Source organism: Eurytemora carolleeae, unplaced genomic scaffold (genome assembly GCF_000591075.1).
Source record: "Eurytemora carolleeae unplaced genomic scaffold, Eaff_2.0 scaffold563, whole genome shotgun sequence".
Taxonomy (NCBI): Eukaryota; Metazoa; Arthropoda; class Copepoda; order Calanoida; family Temoridae; genus Eurytemora; species Eurytemora carolleeae.
This window is the reverse complement of record NW_019396453.1, coordinates 2398-24597: the sequence shown is the minus strand read 5'-3', so window position 1 is coordinate 24597 and position 22200 is coordinate 2398. Positions and strand designations below refer to the sequence as shown.

The 22200-nt window shown below is 32.3% G+C and overlaps 2 protein-coding genes across 2 annotated transcripts; both read left to right on the top strand.

The window, feature by feature from the left end:
- The first annotated feature begins 7774 nt into the window (after positions 1-7774).
- On the top strand, positions 7775-8289 carry LOC111703563 (procyclic form-specific polypeptide B1-alpha). Its single transcript, XM_023475542.1, has 2 exons — positions 7775-7895; positions 8028-8289. The coding sequence occupies exons 1-2, from the start codon at positions 7815-7817 to the stop codon at positions 8256-8258; spliced, it is 312 nt and encodes a 103-aa protein (XP_023331310.1). The 5' UTR covers positions 7775-7814; the 3' UTR covers positions 8259-8289.
- A 2572-nt stretch (positions 8290-10861) lies between these two features.
- Positions 10862-21911, top strand: LOC111703565 (innexin inx3). The gene is made up of 19 exons (XM_023475545.1): positions 10862-10937; positions 11294-11326; positions 12796-12864; positions 12933-12970; positions 13136-13163; positions 13752-13812; positions 15303-15345; positions 15439-15476; positions 15981-16027; positions 16376-16472; positions 16996-17064; positions 17542-17611; positions 17674-17718; positions 18304-18360; positions 19732-19757; positions 19893-19949; positions 20842-20890; positions 21738-21808; positions 21878-21911. Exons 1-19 carry the CDS (start codon positions 10913-10915, stop codon positions 21909-21911), a joined length of 957 nt encoding a protein of 318 aa, XP_023331313.1. The 5' UTR covers positions 10862-10912.
- Positions 21912-22200: the final 289 nt, after the last annotated feature.

Below are 22200 nucleotides of genomic sequence, written 5' to 3'. Positions count from 1 at the left end.
TCTAGAGCAAATAGAGCAGCTAGAAAAGCTAGAGCAGCTAGAGCAGCTAGAGCAGCTAGAGCAACCAGAGCAGCTAGAAAAGCTAGAGCAGCTAGAAAAGCTAGAGCAGCTAGAGCAGCTAGAAAAGCTAGAGCAGCTAGAGCAGCCAGAGCAGCTAGAGCAGATAGAGCAACCAGAGCAGCTAGAGCAGCTAGAAAAGCTAGAGCAGCTAGAGCAGCTAGAGCAGCCAGAGCAGCTAGAAAAGCTAGAGCAGCTAGAACAGCTAGAGCAGCTAGAGCAGCTAGAGCAGCTAGAAAAGCTAGAGCAGCTAGAGCAGCTAGAGCAGCCAGAGCAGCTAGAAAAGCTAGAGCAGCTAGAACAGCTAGAGCAGCTAGAGCAGGTAGAGCATCTATAGCAGCTAGACCAGCTAGAGCAGCTAGAGCAGCTAGAAAAGCTAGAGCAGCTAGAGCAGCTAGAGCAGCTAGAGCAGCTAGAGCAGCTAGAGCAGTTAGAGCAGCTAGAGCAGTTAGAGCAGCTAGAGCAGCTAGAGCAGCTAGAGCAGCTAGAGCAGCTAGTGCAGCTGAGCAGCTAGATCAGCTAGAGCAGCTTGAGCAGCTAGATCAGCTAGAGCAGCTACAGTAGCTAGAGCAGCTAAAGCTAGATCAGCTAGAGCAGCTAGAGCAGCTAGAGCAGCTAGAGCAGCTAGAGCAGCTAGAGCAGCTAGAGCAGCTAGAGCAGCTAGATAAGCTAGAGCAGCTAGAGCAGCCAGAGCAGCTAAAGCAGCTAGAGCAGCTAGAGCAGCTACAGTAGCGAAAGCAGCCAGAGCAACTACAGCAGCTAGAGAGACATTTAGCTTTTATTGTAAATATCAGGAAAATGTATTTCTAAGACTTTTAACCCTGAAGTTAATTTTATTTTCCTCACAAAATCATACATTTTCTCCTAATCATTTAATCATAAAAATCGTAAAATTGTAGATACGTCTTTATTAGAGATTAATTCGATTAAAGATATACAAGATATACCCCTGAAATATGCTTAAAACTATCATTTCCAAATCTGATTATTTCTTTTTATAATGTAAAAGTCCATTCACGTTCCAAAAAAGCATTGGATTTTGTTTCAAATTTTAAGTAAAACAATATTAGTAATTATTTTTCGCTTAAGAATAAATAATAAAAATACTAGTTTATACTTGTTAGCTTTAAATCTAGTTTTATTTGTTCTTTAGGTTATACTTTGGTTGTTCTAGATAGATTTTAATAAATTCACATTTCATTTGTAGATACTGTCAAATTACTAGTTCTTGTTTAGTTACTGTTTCATAATAGATCTGTAGTAATATTGTTTACATATAATCACAATAAATATATTAATATGTAAATAATTAATGAAATGAAAATATTTATGGGATAAATTCAGGTAAAGAAGTTACCACCTGCACTTCTTAGTAATAAATAGAAAAATATTATTTGGCAGAAAAAAAATTATTACGTTTATCAAAGCATGGTAGAAATATGACGGTACATGTTTGCCATATTCAAGTCCGGTTTATAATCTAGATGCTTTGAACAGATGGGAGTCAGATACACTTTCTCACCCTTGAAACCCCTCATTTGAAATTTCGGGTTATTGGGTGGTGTCTACCTAATAGAAACTGAACATTATGAGTGAGTGGTTTCTACTTTATAGAAACCGACCATTATGTGTGGTTTCTAATTTATAGAAACCGACCATTTTGTGTGGTTTCTAATTTATAGAAACCGACCATTATGTGTGGTTTCTAATTTATAGAAACTGACCATTATGAGTGGTTTCTAATTTATAGAAACCGACCATTTTGTTTGTTTTCTACTTTATAGAAACCTACCATTATGTGTGGTTTCTACTTTATAGAAACCTACCATTATGCGTGGTTTCTACTTTATAGAAACGGACCATTATGTGTGTTTGTTTGTTTTTAATCTTTGTGAAGAAACAATCTCAAGAACTGACGAGGGTCAACCCAGACCGAAATATATTTTCAATAAATGCGGAACTAACATCTACTTTTTTACTCTACAGAGGTTTGGTCCATCACCATCACCGAATTTTAAGTGTGGTTTCTACTTTATAGAAACCGACAATTATGTGTGGTTTCTACTTTATAGAAACCTATCATTATGAGTGATTTCTAATTTATAGAAACCGACCATTATGTGTGGTTTCTAGTTTATAGAAACCGACGATTATGTGTGGTTTCTACTTTATAGAAACTGACCATTATGTGTGGTTTCTACTTTATAGAAACCGACCATTATGTGTGGTTTCTACTTTATAGAAACCGACCATTATGTGTGGTTTCTACTTTATCAAAACCGATCATTATGGGTGGTTTCTACTTCATAGAAACCGACCATTATGGGCGGTTTCTACTTCATATGAAACCGACCATTATGTGTGGTTTCTACTTCATAGAAACCGACCATTATGTGTGGTTTCTACTTTATAGAAACCGACCATTATGTGTGGTTTCAACTTTATAGAAACCGACCATTACGTGTGGTTTCTACTTTATCAAAACCGATCATTATGGGTGGTTTCTACTTAATAGAAACCGACCATTATGGGCGGTTACTACTTCATATGAAACCGACCATAACGGATTAATGGGTGGTTTCTACTTTATAGAAACTGACCGTTTCGGGTTAATGGGCGGTTTCTATTAGGTAGATTTTCATGTGAGACCCCAGATTTTCACTGAGGATCCCCAGATTTTTATTGTAAACCTCAAGAAATTCATATTAGACCCCCACATTTTCGTTGGAGCTCAAAGATTTTCGTTGGAGACCCCCAAATTTTCATTGGAGATCCCCAATATTTTCACTGGAAACCTTCAAGAATTTCATTGGAGACCCACAAGATTCACATTTGAGACCGAAACATATTGTTTGAAACCCCCAATTTTAATTGGAGACATCCAGATTTGCATCGAAGACCCCACATATTTGCAATGAAGACCAAACTTTTCGTCAGAAACAACAATATTTTCATTGGAGACCCATAACTTTTTTATTTTATGTCCACACTTTTTCGCTTTAAACCCCAATTTTCATTGGAGATTCCCGTTGAAAATCTCCAATGAAAATCTGGGAGTCTCCAATTCAAATCTTGGGGCCTCCAAAGAAAATCTGGGGTCCATTATGAAAATTTGCGGGTCTCCAAAAAAATTGGGCGGTCTCAAAAGAAAACCTGGGGGTCTCCAAGGCAAATCTGGGGGTCTCCAATTTAAATCGTTGGGTCTCCCATAAAATTCTGGGGTCTTCAAAGAAAATCTGGAATCTCCTATGAATTTATTGGGTATCTAATGAAAATCTGGGGGTCTGTAACAAATAGCTGGGGTCTCTAATGAAAATCTGGGGGTTTCCAATGATAATCTGGGGGTCTCCAATGAAAATATTGGTGTCTCAAATGAAAATTTGGGGGTCTCCGAAGAAATACTGGAGTCTCCAAAGAATTTCTTGAGGTCTCCAATGAAAATCTGGGGGTCTCAATCAAAAATCTGGGGTCTCCAATAAAAATCTGGAAGTCTCCAACGAAAATATTGGTTATCCACTGAAAAGTTTGGGGTCTCCACCAAAAATATGAGGTCTCCAATGAAAAAATTAGGGTCTCCAATGAAAATCTGGGGGGTCTTCAATGAACTTTTTGGGGTCTCCACGAAAATCTGGGGGTCTCGCACAAAAATCTGGAGTCTCCAATTAAAAGCGGGGGTCTCCAATGATAATCTGGGGGTCTTCAATGATAAGTTTGGGGGTCTCCAACAAAAATATGGTGTATCAAGGCAGAAACCGCTCTGCACCTTGGAAACCGGCCATTTCCCAAAATGGTCGATTTATAAAATGTAGAAACCGCCCATTAACCCAAAATGGGAGGTTTCTGTATGGTACAAACCGTACATTAATCCGTAATGGTCGGTTTCTATAAGGTAGAAACCGACCATTAACCCAAAATGGTCAGTTTCCATATGGTATAAACCGCCCATTAACCAGAAGTGGTCGGTTTCTATAAAGTAGAAACCGCCCATTAACCCGAAATGGTCGGTTTCTATAAGGTGAAACCGCCCATTAACCCGTAATGGTCGGTTTCTATAAGATGAAACCGTCCATTAAACTGTAATGGGCGGTTTCAAGGGCGAAAAAAAAGTTAGAGTTCCTACAATCCCTATCTATTGGATACCGGTACGACAGTTTATAAAATCAGTGCTTTGGATCCGTTACATCAAGATCTAGTTCATAAAGTTTCTTCAAGTGTTACATTTTTTCAAAAAAAATATTTTTTGTGTCAAATGTGTATGCTAAAACTTGATTTGCAGAGGGATCTAAGAGATTTTAATAAGCTCATAAGTAGAAATGTACTTAAAATGTGTGCATTGTAAGCACATTTCTTTTTATAGCATATTTTTGCAAATCCAGCTCCTTATTCGAGAAGCTGAATTATTTCGGATCCAGCTGATCAGGATCCGGAGTCTTAGCACTTGTTTGTTTAAAATACTAAAATAATCAATTGTTTCTAAATTTTTTTTTCTCAACGTTTCAGTTTTTATGTCGACAATTAATCCATTATTATTGTTCTTATTTCAATGTTTATACTTCAAAAACAATTTTAATTCTACTAATTCGAGACGTAGTATTACAAAATACAAAGGTACTTTTAATCTTATAAAGGCTTGGGGGTCTGAATCTATGTATAGCTTTGAGGGGGGGGGGGGTTTATACTATAGGTATAGGGTTAAAATGCCTGTTCTTAGCCCAATTTTTCAAGGACAGCTGGTTGAAAACAAAATTAGACCATTAATTGTTTGGGTGCAAGGGAGGGTTGAAAAATGCAAAAAAATCATATTAAAAATAAGTTTTTGTTTTAGACAAATATCAAGATGTGACACATGTTTCTACTTCCATTTTTCAAGGGCTTTTCAAAAATATAGTTTTAGATCTATAGCTTTAGTCACTATAAGTCCAGCTATTTTTTTCCGAAATATCTGTTAGTAGTTTGTTTATATTTACATCTTTGATGACAATTAAACATTTATTAACTTTATAATAACTATGAACATCTTTTTCTAAAATAACTGGAAAATGTTTTCCAACTGTTCAATTAATTATTTTCTTTTTTCATTTATAGCATGAATCTGTAGATATTTTCATAGCTACTTTATAATTCATTTTACCGTCACATTACATAACTAAATACAATACATTTTCTTTTCAAAGTGATATGCACAACGTAATTTCCGGTGACCCTTCAAGTACACTTTAAAGGGAGTGACCGGCCATGTATGGTAGTTGAACTGAGATTGCAGTATTATTAGTAATTTTTTTAGGATTCATTTAAGACCTATCAGACGTTTTTACGGTGCATATCAAATGAATCCTAAAAAATTTCTCAATAATACTGCAATCTCAGTTCAACTACAGGGTGTCCCAAAAAACATGGGAATTCAGTGACGAATTGGATATCGTCTTTGTTATGAATTAGCATTGTAATACCTAACTTCTAAAGCCATAATATTATTATGTCTGCTTGAGTTTATTTTATGAAAAGGGTAAAACACTGTAAAGATGTGTCTATAATGTCTCCGCAAGATGAACAGTGAAGACGGACAAGTTTACTCTGTTTGTATATACTGCAATTTTCTTGTTTTACTAAGTACAACCGTATGCAGTCAAAACATAAACAATCAAAATGTGAACATAGCAGACAAAACTCTTACAGATTACAGCTTTCTCAGTAGGTATCACTATACTAAATCAAAGAGTTATTTGAAAAGACGATATCGAATTCGTCACTGAATTCCCATGTTTATTGGGACACCCTGTACCATTCATTACCGGTCACTCCCTTTAAACCTCTATAAGACAATGAGGAAGTTGACGTTGTTTGTTCTATCTTATAACAGGATGAATTCTGACAATTTTCTTTATTGTCTATGTACCATGAATGCGCAAGGCTCTTTTATAGGGATGCCACAATTTTTTAAAATCCAAGAAATAAAGAAGGACATTTAATTATTCCTTGATAAGATAAATGTTTAAAGGGTATCGTTGTGAATAGAACATACAATCTCTATAAATTTAGTGTTACTTGAAAATACGTGTCGTGTACCTGTCGTAGGATATTTTTATGATTACCTTGAAATATATCTATAAACGTAAAATTATAATTGTATTAAAAAAAGAAAATTGTTTCAACTAGTTAATTTTTTCTGAATCTTTTTTAATATTAAATCATTATATAAATGTTTTTAATCATAAAAGAAAGAAAATTGACGTACGAGAGTTGAATATAAATTGATATCCAATTTTTTGTTTGTTTTGAAATTTAAAGATTATAATTGGTTTATTTACATTTCTCTTTAAATATTTTCTTTTTCTTCTTTTAATTCCTGAACTTCAGTCGAGCATTATTCTCCCATAGGTAAGGATTATTAAATCTTGTAAATTTTTAAGAAAATAATATCGGACTCGTAGATTTTTTAACGCCTTTTGAGCAGAGCACTACCGACCCATGATTCGCCCAACAGCTGAGTATTAAGTTGAATTGAATAACATCTCACTCTTCAAAGTTTTTGTGATAACCTTCGTTCATTTTCATCTCATTTTATTTGAATACTTTTTCAGAAAACTCAAATTTTTATTTAACACCGGGTTTTCTTGAACTATTCTTCTTAAGAACACTTGTTAAAGTAAAATTTACTTCCCTGTAACGTATTTGTAAATAATTACAATGTGATACCAACAAGGATAGAAGTAAGGAGGAAAGGTTTTGCTCACTTTTAAAATGCTGTAAAAGTACAGACAAAAAAATTGTTTCAATGAAAACATTGACACAGATAATAAACCAACGGTTTATAGTAACACTTGGTCTAGTTAAAAACTTACAGTAAGTTTATAGTTAAGTTATAGATCTAATAGTTTTATGAAGCTCAGAGCTAAGTAGGGCATTTTTGGGATTTTAAGAAATTTCAAAAATTTTGACAAGTTCAAATATGTAGATAGATGTACATTTATTATATTTCTTCTTTCTATTTCAAATTTCGATTATATTAGTTCTAAAACATTTTAAATTTATATTTAACCCTATAAAGGCTGGGGGGTCTGAATCTATGTAAAGTCTGAGGGGGGGGGCGTTTGGCGCCCCCCCCCCCCCTAGAAAAAGGCCATAGAGAATATGTAAAGTTATTGGCTATTATAGATTTTTTTTCACAGACCGGACTTTTTTTCTGTTCTGTACCATACCCTATAAATAAAAATAAAATTTTTTTTACAAAACATCCTTCAAATTGCTGTTCATTAAAAGTCACAAAATTTCACGGTGATAGTGTCAAAAATGAGAGTGCTAGGGGAAAAAAGCCCCCCCCCCCCCCCCGCCTGTTTAGGGTGAATAGGAACTTCTTATTTGCCTCAACCCTTTACTTTCTAATTGTAGAAGATATTCTAAAATATGAATTCTCTTAATCAAAAAGTCAAAGATTAAAATGTCAAATGTTTACACTATCAAGTTACAAAAAAATATGTTGGTTGAGAAATTAGAGTTTGAGGCGAATAACCAGTTGTTTTACATATTTGATATGGTATTTATGCAGTTAATTCAACCTTAAACATTTATAATAAAATCGACAAAGGATTAAATTTCAACGGTAAAAAAACAAGATTTGTAGGAAAAAACTAGATCATTTTTTAATTTATTAATTCCTGAGTTTTCTATTTGGTTTGAACCTGATGACGCAACGATATCAAAAAAGAATGAAATATTGTTCAAATGTTTATTATTTTTAGTTTGCTCCTCTTGGAAAAATGAAACTTATTTGCTTCTGTCTCCTTGCAATCTTTTCATGTGCAAATGCCAAGCCAAAAAAATTTCTCATCGAAACAATGGTAATTATTAACATTATAAAAGCATAACAAAAGAATAAAATTTTTCAAGAAAAATAAAAAAAACCTTATGTAACATATTTTTAGATTTAAATTTTGTTTTAAAACAGTCAAAAAATCCTTCTTTTTGTTCAGGATGAAAATGAACCAGATCCTTATTTGGAACCTGAACCTAAAGAAGTGTTCCCAGTAGCTGTTCCTGAACCTGTTCCTGAACCTGAACCTGTTCCAGAACCTGAACCTGTTCCTGAGCCTGCTCCTGAGTTCAGATCTGACATTATTCCTGGGGAAGGAGCAAAGCAAGAGGAAGGTTTGTTTCTGATTGAGACTAAAGATGATCCAGCGAATGCAAATAGATTAATATGAAGGAATAAAATAAAATAATTCTTTTATATAATTTAATGTTTGATTTTTCTCGTCATTTCATAACAAAGAGTTCATGCAAACTCACTTTATAGCATATTATTATTCAAATTATAAAAATATGTTTTTTTTACTAACTATACCCAGTTGTGCACTTGGTCAGAGTTTATACAAACTCACTTTATAGCATATTGTTATTAAAATTATAAAAATATGTTTTTTTTACTAACTATACCCAGTTGTGCACTTGGTCAGAGTTCATACAAACTCACTTTATAGCATATTATTACTAAAATTATAAAAATATGCTTTTTTTACTAACTATACCCAGTTGTGCACTTGGTCAGAGTTCATACAAACTCACTTTATAGCATATTATTACTAAAATTATAAAAATATGTTTTTTTTACTAACTATACCCAGTTGTGCACTTGGTCAGAGTTCATACAAACTCACTTTATACCATATTATTATTCAAATTATAAAAATAAGTATTTCATTTACTAACTATACCCAGTTGTGCACTTGGTCAGAGTTCATACAAACTCACTTTATAGCATATTGTTATTCAAATTATAAAAATAAGTATTTCATTTACTAACTATACCCAGTTGTGCACTTGGTCAGAGTTTATACAAACTCACTTTATAGCATATTATTATTCAAATTATAAAAATAAGTTTTTTTACTAACTATACCCAGTTGTGCACTTGGTCAGAGTTTATACAAACTCACTTTATAGCATATTATTATTCAAATTATAAAAATAAGTTTTTTTACTAACTATACCTAGTTGTGCACTTGGTCAGAGTTCATACAAACTCACTTTATAGCATATTATTATTTGAATTATAAAAATAAGTTTTTTTTACTAACTATACCCAGTTGTGCACTTGGTCAGAGTTCATGCAAACTCACTTTATAGCATATTATTATTCAAATTATAAAAATAAGTTTTTTTACTAACTATACCCAGTTGTGCACTTGGTCAGAGTTACTTAATAAGTTATTGGAATTTCTTCACAACAGAGAGACGAGTTTAAGAGAAATCTTATGTCCATATGGCTAAGTATACTTCTACAAAAAAAAAAAATTCAAAATAACCTTAGTCCTGCCATTTCCAAATTGTGGTCTGCCTTTTTTGAACATTAAGGATTAAAAGAGAATTTGGTTTAGATTTAATTTTGAATGACATCATTGATTTCTCTAATGGTGATGAAAGCACAAAAGAGGCAGCCCTCATTTTGTACATGGACTATTTTATAATTATTATTTCAGGAATCCTATCTTGTAAAATTAGTGTGACAAACGAATACTGCAAATAATTTCAAATATCAAAGACGATTATAAAGTCGCCTGATTAATTGTCAATAAATTTCTTTGTGAATTTCACTTTAAGTACTTCTCCTGCGCTGGTTTAAGTTATCTCTACAGCACAGAGAGTTAATTGAACTAGTTGTATCTAGTCAAACTACCACTCTTTCGTTTATAAATTCCCAACTCTATAACTTATCTTTGGATTTACATTCAGAGGATCAGAGGGCCAAAACCTTTTAACATTGTTGATATTAAAGGGACTGTAAGCATAATTTCAAGTGACCTTCCATTTATAGAGTCGAATGTCTGATTTACAACGATACCCTTTAAACCTTTGTTTGATCAAGGTTTTGTTGTTGTCCAGACAAAGGTTTAAAGGGTACCCTTGTGAATCAGACATGCCTCTCTATAAATGGAAGGTCACTAGAAATGTTGCTTAAACAGTCCCTTGAATGATCCCAGCCTGCATGGGGAAACGTTATAAAATATATGAAAAAGATTAATATCAGGTAGATTCACAGACAATTTCCTCGTATTTAATCTACTTGTCAAAACCAAAGAAAATCTGATGATTTTTATACAAATGTCGTAAAAAAATTTCCGGGTAAGCATTTAACCCTGTCTCAGAAAATGAGTTGAATATATGAATTTGGCGTGTAAGGTATTTTGGAAGTTGAGTTGGGGAGGGTAGCTTGAGATGGTAGGATATATATAACCAGAAATATGATGTACTTCTTAATCTTTAACCAGCAATATGATGTTCTCTCTCTCTCATGAATTGATGTGGTTGCAAATTAAAGAAGTATATATTGATCAGATCTGGTCACATAAAGAATATAGGGTTCTTTGCACTCGCTTTGACTGCGAGGGTGGTACGCGGGTCGAACAGTTCTTTTCTTCTTTGTAGGAGTTACATCTTGAATCCTTCCTCTTTACTGGTTCTATATCGACTGTGTATAGCCTGCTTTTTGCAGATTGCCAAATGCAGGGCAAATTTAAAGATAGTAATATTTTGTTGATTTAGAAAAGAAGGAAAAGTTTGGATTGTTAATAAGTGTTTTTTTGGTCCCAGGTCTGTGTTTTGGTTTTTTTGTAACGGTTGAAGTGATTGGGCCCAAATTTTTTGTGGCATCTCATATAATCATTCAAAGGAAAAGAATTATTTTAAAAACTTGGATTTTTAAAATTGGTTTAAATTTGTTTTTATTACATTCAAAAATGTTGGAAAGCTGCATGCCGAGTGGTTTCTTATCAATTTATTCAATTAAATATCTAAACATTGATTAAAATATTACTATTTACTAGTATTCAACAGTTTATTATAACTTCCTTCTCATAACATGAATTTATTTGGCACAGCTTTAGGAACAAAATAAAAAGTTAATAAATGAATAAAAAAAGTTTTTTTTAAAAATATTAATTAGAAAAATGTAGATTGAAAATATTAATTAGAAAAATGTAGATTAAAAACTTTATCTACTATACTCGAATATAAATTTATCACCAATTTTTGCAAGAAAAAACGTAAAAATGTATCCGTAAAATAATTGATTTCTTCTTAATTAATTTACAAAAGTTGTATGTACACGATAACTTCGTAAAATAGTCCTTTGTTTAATCCATATAAATAATTGTGTAAAAATGTAGTAACCTCGATACATAAATAAATATCTAGAAAAAAATAGAAAAAAACTTTATCTTTTTAATTGTTACTGAAACAGGATTTGCTGGATTCTTTAAGTCAAGGGACTATGGTAAAGTATTTTCAAATAATTTTAATGAAAATATTTTCAAATTTTTCTTTATATAGTTTACATAGTGTACGCCCCAAACAAAGGTACAATAGTGACCTTTTTTAATAAAAATGTAAATATAACGAAAATTTTGCAAAAAGAATTTCTGTAAATGTCAAAATTTATGTGTTCTACTTAGAAACTATATAATAATCAAATCGTCATTGCACATTCAACGTAAATTGTGTCAATTTAAAAAATCCCATTTCAAGTGTGTTTTTGGACCTTTATTTGCGGTTTTCTGGAACACCCTGTATATTTGTATAATCCAGGTTCTGGAACACCCTGTATATTTGTATTATCCAGGTTCTGGAACACCCTGTATATTTCCATTATCCAGGTTCTGGAACACCCTGTTTATTTCCATTATCCAGGTTCTGGAACACCCTGTATATTTACATTATCCAGGTTCTGGAACACCCTGTATATTTGCATTATCCAGGTTCTGGAACACACCCTATATATTTCCATTATCCAGGTTCTGGAACACCCTGTATATTTCCATTATCCAGGTTCTGGAACACCCTGTATATTTCCATTATCCAGGTTCTGGAACACCCTGTATATTTCCATTATCCAGGTTCTGGAACACCCTATATATTTGCATTATCCAGGTTCTGGAACACACTGTATATTTGCATTATCCAGGTTCTGGAACACCCTATATATTTCCATTATCCAGGTTCTGGAACACCTTGTATATTTCCATTATTCAGGTTCTGGAACACCCTGTATATTTCCATTATCTAGGTTCTGGAACACCTTGTATATTTCCATTATCCAGGTTCTGGAACACCCTATATATTTCCATTATCCAGGTTCTGGAACACCCTGTATATTTGCACTATCCAGGGTCTGGAACATTCTGTATATTTGCATTATCCAGGTTCTGGAACACCCTATATATTTCCATTATCCAGGTTCTGGAACACCTTGTATATTTCCAATAACCAGGTTCTGGAACACCCTGTATATGTCCATTATCCAGGTTCTGGAACACCCTATATATTTCCATTATCCAGGTTCTGGAACACACTGTATATTTGCATTATCCAGGGTCTGGAACACCCTATATATTTCCATTATCCAGGTTCTGGAACACCTTGTATATTTCCATTATCCAGGTTCTGGAACACCCTGTATATTTCCATTATCCAGGTTCTGGAACACACTGTATATTTGCATTATCCAGGGTCTGGAACACCCTATATATTTCCATTATCCAGGTTCTGGAACACCCTGTATATTTCCATTATCCAGGTTCTGGAACACCCTGTATATTTCCATTATCCAGGTTCTGGAACACCCTGTATATTTCCATTATCCAGGTTCTGGAACACCCTATATATTTCCATTATCTAGGTTCTGGAACACCCTGTATATTTCCATTGTCCAGGTTCTGGAACACCCTGTATATTTCTATTATCCAGGTTCTGCTCGTATTGACAATATTCCATTCCGTCTTCATTACAGCTTTACTAGTGGTTTCTTATTCCTAGGTAGACAAACATAAAAATATATTTTAAATTTGAAAATTTTAAATTTAAATTTTAATAATAATTTTCAGCGACTGCCCTCCTTGGCTTAAACGATCTATTTGGAAAGGTAAGCCGACCGTTTTCAAAAGTAAATATAAATACTTAATAGTCTATATACCAACTTTGCGGTTTGAAAGATTTATTTATGAAAACTGTGGTACTCTTTCAGCCGAAATTGTGCTTCTTTTAAAATTGTAATAAGAAACAAATTTTTACATCTTTTTCATTGCAGGAGATTCAGTGTCATTCAAACTCTGGAGGTAGAAAGTATTCATGTAATTTATTAAAATCTACTTCTGTATAAAGGAATTACAGGAATTAAGTTTTTGCCACAGCCACAAACCCAAATTTTTCAAACTTTGATATTTCAAACTTAGATAATTTGATCTAACATAATGCATAGTATCAAAAATACAAGGTCTACGACATTAGGCTGCATATAAATAGGGATTAGAAAATCAGAGTTTGTGGCAAAGACTCAAATCCTTTGACTTGTCTCTTTGTATCCATTAAACGTCAAAAAAGATTTAAACTTTAACCGATTTGAGCCAAAAAAAATCTGATATATGACCCCGGGAAGGTTTATAGCTGGTCAAAATAAAAATACTTGATATGCAAAGTTAAATAATTAACTTGAAAAACAACATTTAAAAACAAAATACTATAACAACCAATTCAACCTTGATTTTGGTTCCTTTAGATAATTTTAGGTCGTCATTTCTCATTAAATTCCCATATTTTATGGATCCCCCAGTATATTGGACATAGTAACTAAAGTTACATTATCATACATTATTTTTTGTACAGTGTACACAATACATAACATATCATGTACAATTTATGATCAGGAGCTTCCCAGGCCATAGAGCAGTACTGCTGGGTCAGTGGTACATATATTGTTCCTGATAGGTAAACATTTAAATATATTGTTCCAGACAGGTAAACATGTACATATATTGTTCCAGACAGGTAAACATGTAAATTTATTGTTCCAGACAGGTAAACATGTACATATATTGTTCCAGACAGGTAAACATGTACATATATTGTTCCAGATAGGTAAACATGTACATATATTGTTCCAGGATAGGTAAACATATACATATAACCTTTATTTACAAATAAGCTTTAAAACTATACTATGAAAAACTATACTTACTGTGTCTTACTTCTGATACCATGAACTACACTGTATTCCTATATCATATACCATGAACTACACTGCATTCCTAATCCTAACAAATACTATGTACTATATGCTGTATGATTCCCCAATATAGGGTCAAATACCATAGGGTTAAACGACCTAAGGTCATACGACAAACGGTCAAAAACGCGACATAGGGTCAAAAAGTGCGACAAACTGGCAAAATTTCATTTAGACTATTTTTGGTTAATTTGTACTATTTTTATGTTCATTAGAACTAGTAGCCGCAGCGCTTGGCCCCTAGTCTGTCCTAGCCGCAGCGCTCGGCCCAGAAATTGTTTTAACCTAACCTAACCCTGAAATAATACATTATTCTATGATATGTTTTATGTTCACTTGAACCAATAGCCGCAGCGCTCGGCCTAAAAATGGTCTTAACCCTGAAACAATATATAAAAATTTTTTTTTCCATTTTGACCCTTTGTCGTTTTACCCTTTTTTCGCCTATATAACCGATTGTCTTTTGACTCTATGTCGTTTGACCCTATGTCGTTTGACTCTATGCCGTTTGACCCTAGGTCGTTGGACCCTAGGTCATTTGACCCTATGTCGTTTGACCCTGGGTCGTTTTACTATTAGTCGTTTGACCCTTTGTCGCTGAACCCGCTGTATTCCTATCAGAAACCATTTACTACGCTTTACTTCTTATAAGAAACCATTTACTATGATTTACATCCTGTACTGTACTACACCATGTACTATGCTTTACATTCTATAAGAAACCATTTACTACACTTTACATCCTATATGAAACCATGAACAATGCTTTACATCCTGTAAAAAAAACCATGTAATATGCTTTACATTCTATAATACCCATTCACTAAGCTTTACATCCTGTATGAAACCATGTACTACACTTTACATCCTATCAGAAACCATTTACTACGCTTTACATCCTATCATAAACCACGTACTACGCTTTGCACCTATCATAAATCATATGCCATGCTTTACAACCTATCAGACCCATTAATATGCTTTACTTCTTATAAGAAACCCTGTACTACACTTTACATCCTAAATGAAACCATTTACTGAGCTTTACATCCTATGTGAAACCATGTACTAAGCTTTACTTCCTATCAGAAACCATGTACTATACGATTAAGTTATTTAAAAAAGCATCCATCAGTGTTGGATGAAAACAATCTCCGCCATGTTTAAACAGCTGATAAAACTTATTTTCTAGTGTTGGATTAGATGAAAATACTGTCGGAATCGGACCTTACAAGGAATCCATTGAAAAAATTCACACAAAAAAAATTTTATTTAAAAGTTATTTTTTAATATTGTGTTTTTCTAATTTAATTTAAATGGGAATACAGAAGTGTTTAATGCCTGATGAAAAAACTATTCTTGAATGGTAAGTTTAGATGGAAATTAAAAAGTTTAACTGAATTCTTAAACACATTGTAAACTAAAAGCGTTGTATAATTTAAAATCTTAATAAGATCACTAGAATTAGTTGTGAAGACATTTGCTTAAAAGTATTGATTCAAAAGAATTAAGGTTTGGCAAGCTATAATCATTGAAACATACATGGCAGGTTATGGGTTGATTGATTCTTTACTTCTTTGTAGAAATCAACCCATCGCCTACTAGTAGAATTAAATTGGAAATTGAAAAAAAATTTGAATAATATTAAAAGCATTTTTCCATTTTTTTGGCCTTGACTTGTTCAACTTTGATATTTTTTATATGTTTTTAAAAACAAAATTCCTAAGAAAAAGTGGTGCAAAATTAAAGTTTTTTAAATTTTTCATTTTTGGGCTTATGCATGTGGTAATTTCTCAGATATTAAATTGTCCTATAAGAATTGTCTAGATCATTTTAAAATTTGTAAAAAAATTTAATTTCTCTTTCCTAGTGCTAGAGAAGATGAAACATGTGACGAGAGAAATAAAGGTTCCAACGGTAGGAAGTTTTTAACTTTATGTGCAGTGATGTGATAACCAGAAAACAATGCACAAGTACAGGAGTACAGAAGTACAGGAGTACAGGAGTACAGGAGTACAGGAGTACAGGAGTACAGGAGTACAGGATTACAGGAGTACAGGAGTACAGAAGTACAGGAGTACAGGAGTTCAGGAGTACAGAAGTATAGGAGTACAGGAGTACAGGAGTACAGGAGTACAGGAGTACAGGAGTACATGAGTAGAGATGTACAGGAGTACAGGAGTACAGGAGTACAGGAGTAGAGAAGTACAGGAGTACAGGAGTACAGGAGTACAGGAGTACATGAGTATAGGATTATATGTCTAGATGTGAATCTGGGAATGTGTGCTGAAACTCAGTCCTATTATCAATGGGTTCCATTTATCCTCATGTTCCAGGGTCTTGTTTTCATCATTCCACACAAGTAAGATCAGATCTGATAACTGTACAATTAATAGACTTAGATTGTAAATACATATATATATATAAAGAACGAATTAATAAAATCTATCTATGCCTTCAATTTATGATTTACTATAGAGCAAATAACTTATTTACAGTTTTGTACAACTACTTGTTTACATTGTAGTTTTAACGTGGGCTTAAGTTTTCGTTTGAAGTTTTGAACTTATTTTTGTTTTTATAATACATTTTTATTAACAGGAGACATATTTACTATGTACAAGTACATATTTGTTTTGTGTGTACTGTGTACATGAACATATTAGTTATGTATGTACTGTGTACATGAACATATTCGTTATGTGTTTACTATATGCATGAACATATTCGAAATGTTTCTACTATATTTATAAACATATTCGTTATGTTTGTACTATATGCATAAACATATTCGTTATGTTCGTACTATGGAATATAACATATTCGTTATGTTTATTCTATGTACACGAACATATTTGTTATGCTTGTACAATGTACATATTTAGGATTTGGGAGATAATTGAAGAAGGGAAGATGAAGAGTATTACAGATGGTGTACGGATTGGGACATCAATGTACGGAGCAGTACACTTTTCAGTGCAGTACACTTTTAAGAGCATTGTACTTCCCAATTACATCTTTACAGTTTACGAGAATTAAAATATAAATTTTTAGGGAGTTCCTTTCAAACATTTTGGAAACAAATCGCCAGTTTGCCACAAACTCAACTTTTCTTATCCCTTTACCTTTGCAAACTGATGATATATAGACCTTAGATGTTTCAAACTTAGATTATTTGATCTAACAGAATATATAGTTAGAAATATCAAAGGTCAATTTATCGGGATGCAAAATTAAAGGGACTAGAAAATAAGATTTTGTGGCAAAAACTCAATTCCTTTCATTTTGTTTATATTTTATGAATACGTACAAAAAAAATTGACATTTTCTATCTTTAAGCTTTTAGAAAATATTGTTTGCCTTTTTCAGTCTCGAAAGCGAAAATTCGCTTTTCCCGGAAATAAAAAACAGTTTTCTAATTCCTTGTTTAGAATCTCCGAAGATAAAGAACAAAAATCAACAATAAAAAACATTTCAAAATTCATTCATCGACAAAACAAGGTATTTATAAATTCATTTAGATTTTATTTATTTTCCAGCAAACGATAAAAATTTTTTTTCAGTCCTCAGGCCATGCAAAATATGCGTACGGATTCTTCTTTTGTTTGGTAATTCATTTCTTTGTACAGCTGTCATCTGGTAACATCCAAAAAAAAATCACAATCAAAGAGTTTTTGGGGAAAAAAAACTGATTGCTGGCACTAAAAAAGTCCAATGGCAAAAGTCATGGACATGTGTACAACAAATTATTTAGAAGAAAATAAAGTCATGAATTTTTATTCATTTAAGTCATAGGGAAAAAAATCATAGAAAATTGGACAGCCCACTGAGACCATGCACTGAAAGGGGAGTTTTTTTCACAAATAAACTCAAATTGATTGTATTTTTTTTTAGTTAGAAACTTGTTGGTCCTCCCTCTAAAGCAATAAAAACCCTTCTTAGTATTAGTATTAGTATTAGTATTCACTTCTTATTTTTTTTTCTGTGACTTTTTTTCCAGGAACTTCTTTAAATAGTATTTTTTTTCTTATGGTTATTTTTCTTGTAGAAATTGAAAGTACATTATTGAACAATAAACATGGAAATTAAAATGCTTACTTTAAACCTGTTTTTAGTCTGCACGGCGTGAACATGGTTATTGTGGTCTTGGGATTTTAAAATTGTGGCCTTCCATTAGCTTTTCAGTATTCTAGGTTTTGAGTTTGATAAATGTCATCTTTAACTTTGTGTTCCTGGATATTGTATTCAAGGAAAATTTCAGTTTGAAATTGCAATTGATTTTTGTCCATTTTTCCTACAATCATTTGTCCCACAATCATTGTCCTACAGTCATTTGTCCTACAATCAGTTTTCCTACAATCATTTGTCCTACAATCATTTGTCCTACAATCATTGTCCTACAATCATTTGTCCTACAATCATTTGTCCTACAATCATTTTTCCTACAATCATTTGTCCTTCAATCATTTGCCCTACAATTATTTGTCCTACAATCATTTGTCCTATTATCATTCGTCCTACAATCATTTGTCCTACAATCAGTTTTCCTACAATAATTGTCCTACAATCATTTGTCCTACAATCAGTTTTCCTACAATTATTTGTCCTACAATCATTGTCCTACAATCATTTGTCCTACAATCACTTGTCCTACAATCATTTGTCCTACAATCAGTTGTCCTACAATCATTTGTCCTACAATCAGTTGTCCTACAATCATTTGTCCTACAATCATGTGTCCTACAATCACTTGTCCTACAATCATTTGTCCTACAATCATTTGTCCTACAATCATTTGTCCTACAATCACTTGACCTACAATCATTTGTCCTACAATCAGCTGTCCTACAATCAGTTGTCCTACAATTATTTGTCCTACAATCATTATCATTTGTCCTACAATTATTTGTCCTACAATCATTTGTCCTACAATCATTGTCCTACAATCATTTGTCCTACAATCATTGTCCTACAATCATTTGTCCTACAATCAGTTGTTCTACAATTATTTGTCCTACACTCATTGTCCTACAATCATTTGTCCTACAATCATTTGTCCTACAGTCATTGTCCTACAATCATTGTCCTACAATCATTTGTACTACAATCAGTTGTCCTACAACTATTTGTCCTACAATCATTGTCCTACAATCATTTGTCCTACAATCATTTGTCCTACAATCATTTGTCCTTGCAATCATTTGTCCTACAATCATTGTCCTACAATCAGTTGTCCTACAATCATTTGTCCTACATTCAGTTGTGCTACAATCATTTGTCCTACAATCATTTGTCCTACAATCATTTGTCCTACAATCATTTGTCCTACAATTCATTTGCAATCATTTGTCCTACAATCATTGTCCTACAATCAGTTGTCCTACAATCATTTGTCCTACATTCAGTTGTGCTACAATCATTTGTCCTACAATCATTGTCCTACAATCAGTTGTCCTACAATCTTTTGTCCTACACCGAGAGGGAAACATCATTTGTCTTACACTTCATAGTCCTACTCATTACTTGTCCTACATATCATTTGTCCTACAGAGAGAGGATAACAGAAGTTTCTTTTTTTTACTCGTTGTTTCAAATATGCAAATTTTTGACTGAAATTTCAGAGCAAGTTTAGGACTCTTGGAGTCAGGTGTTAAATACGATTAAATACAATGTTAAATATTGAATGTTGACTATTTATATTAAATAAAAAATAAATCTTATTTTTTTAAAAACCCCAAATAAATTAGATAATAATATATTTGTATATTAATAATATTTAAAGATGGATAAAAGAGCATTTCTCAATGGAGAACAGAGTGCTGCGAGATATTTTTCCAAGGTAGTAATTTATTTACATAATAGTAAAACAAGGTTTTGTCGACACCTATATTATACAAACTGCCATTTGTGAATACATATTATACAATACTTATTAATTGAGAAAATTATAAAAAAAAACATCAATTATGAAAATAAAATATGCTAAAGGAAAAAATTCAAACACCAACGTTAAAGGAATTGAGTTTTTGCAGCAAACTCATATTTTCTAACCCCCATATCCTTGCAACCTAATGTCGTAGACCTTAGATATTTCAAACTATAAATTCTGTAAGATCAATGAAGCTAAATTTGAAATATAACAGGCTTACATCATCAGGATTCAAAGTTATAGGAATTGGAAAATTTGAGTTTGTGACAAAAACTCAATTCCAAAGTTTCTTACAATTTTTCTTATTAATCAAACAGTATAATTTTTATGTTCTGAGGTAGGAATTTATAAATACCAGGAAGCATTTGAATTGATCAAACGTTAAGTTGAACCACTTCTTTAGTTAACCTCATTGGCAAAAGAGAAGCTTCTCTATCGTTATTAAATCACAATAGAAATCTTTACTCTGTTCTTCTAGTGCAATTAGACTATAAAAATTGAGAAAAAGGGGGATTTCTTTCCCAACAAAAGTTTATTTCTCATTGTCTTCAAAGAGATTATTAACGTTAAATTTTTTTTCCTTTTCACAAGTTTTTAAAATCGCAGTGGATGTTTAATTTTGTAAAAATTCCTTGACGGCAACTGTATCAACATTAATAGCCGGCAGCTTCGCGCGCCCCGTTTACCATGAAGGGGGTCCACGTGCGCCGTGAACCCTCCCCCAAGTTACGAACCTGCATCGTAATGGCAAAGTTTTCATTGAAAGCATAAGGAGTTCATTTCAAAATAAAATTATGTCTAGAATGACAGCTTGTGTTTGGACAGATTTTGGAACAGGGGGTGTTGTTCAAGTAATAGACATTTTTTTGATAATTCAAATTCAATAGTTGATTTGCACTTTACACCGAAGTAAAAATAATTTTCTGATGGTTTATGATATACCATTTTTTAAATTTTTACATTTAATTTAACTATTTAGTAAAAATAAACAAGTGAAAGTTGTTTAAGATTTTGCAATTAGTAACAGCTACGACTGATATATCTCTGAAAATATTCAGAGCACATTTTCAGAATTTTACAAATCTTTGGCGCAACAATTTTAAATTAAACACTTGCAATTTGATTTTTACAGCTGTTATGACTGCATTGATAAATCTTAAAAGGGCATAAGATAAAACATTAAAAGATTATTTTTATTTCAGTTTATTGCATCCACAAAGAAAAGTATCATCAAATAATGATACCAAGTATAGATTAACTTAAAACCTAATAATTTTTTACTTAACTAAATCTTGGTTTAAAACTTGGTATTTTAGTGCATGCAGGAAACTATTCCGATTAATTTCTTCAATTTAAAAATAATTTTTCGGGGGGGTCAATATAATCAATGATGAACTTGCGTCAAAGCCAATTTTCAATCATCATCAAGCCACTTTTCAAAGCATCAATTGCTTTCGTTGTTGTTGTCGTTTTCATTTAAAAATGGGCAATGTATTTATCATTAATTACTTTTAATATTTTTTGAAGAAAACAAAAATTCCATTAAATATATATAAATATATATATATATATATTTCTGTTTTTAACTTCACATTTTATTAAAAAATGAATTATACTAAACATAATGTTTCACGTCTATCATGACGATCCTCAGTAGTTACAATTCTTTGAACAATATATATATATTTTTTTTACCAGTATAAGAACTTTGTGTGCATCATGGCGGCTAATATTTTGAATGAGAAGATTTTTATTTTTCTTTGGTTTTGGTAAGATACAGAAACATTTTCTCAAAATTTTGAAATGATAAGAAAAAATAATTTGTAACTTTATTTTAGGTTTATTATTCTGATTTTAGGTTTATTATTCTGATTACCATCAGTTTAATTTGCGTCCTATACTACTCGGTTCTTTTGCTAAGGTGTTTATGTTTGGATTTTTTTCAGGACTCCTGGCGGAGTACAATTAAACCTTAAATGAGCCATACATCAAAAGAATTTATCAAATTTCGTCTTGACAATTTTTCAATGGGTTTTTTACTATTTTACGTAAATCTCAGTATTTGCAAAAATAAATAAATAGCCATGAACATACGGGAACAGTTTTAAAGAGCTCTATATAATTATTTAATTAAAAAACTAAATATCTGCAACGTTCCATT

What these genes read in the sequence shown, in the direction of transcription:
- LOC111703563 (XM_023475542.1), top strand. Translation starts at nt 7,815, where the DNA reads ATGAAACTTATTTGCTTCTGTCTCCTTGCAATCTTTTCATGTGCAAAT. An exon ending in AATTTCTCATCGAAACAATG is followed by an intron (nt 7,896 to 8,027) that starts GTAATTATTAAC and finishes CTTTTTGTTCAG; the next exon opens with GATGAAAATGAACCAGATCC.
- LOC111703565 (XM_023475545.1), top strand. Translation starts at nt 10,913, where the DNA reads ATGAATTTATTTGGCACAGCTTTAG. An exon ending in TAAACGATCTATTTGGAAAG is followed by an intron (nt 12,971 to 13,135) that starts GTAAGCCGACCG and finishes TTTTCATTGCAG; the next exon opens with GAGATTCAGTGTCATTCAAA. An exon ending in GAACAGGGGGTGTTGTTCAA is followed by an intron (nt 20,891 to 21,737) that starts GTAATAGACATT and finishes TTTTTTTACCAG; the next exon opens with TATAAGAACTTTGTGTGCAT.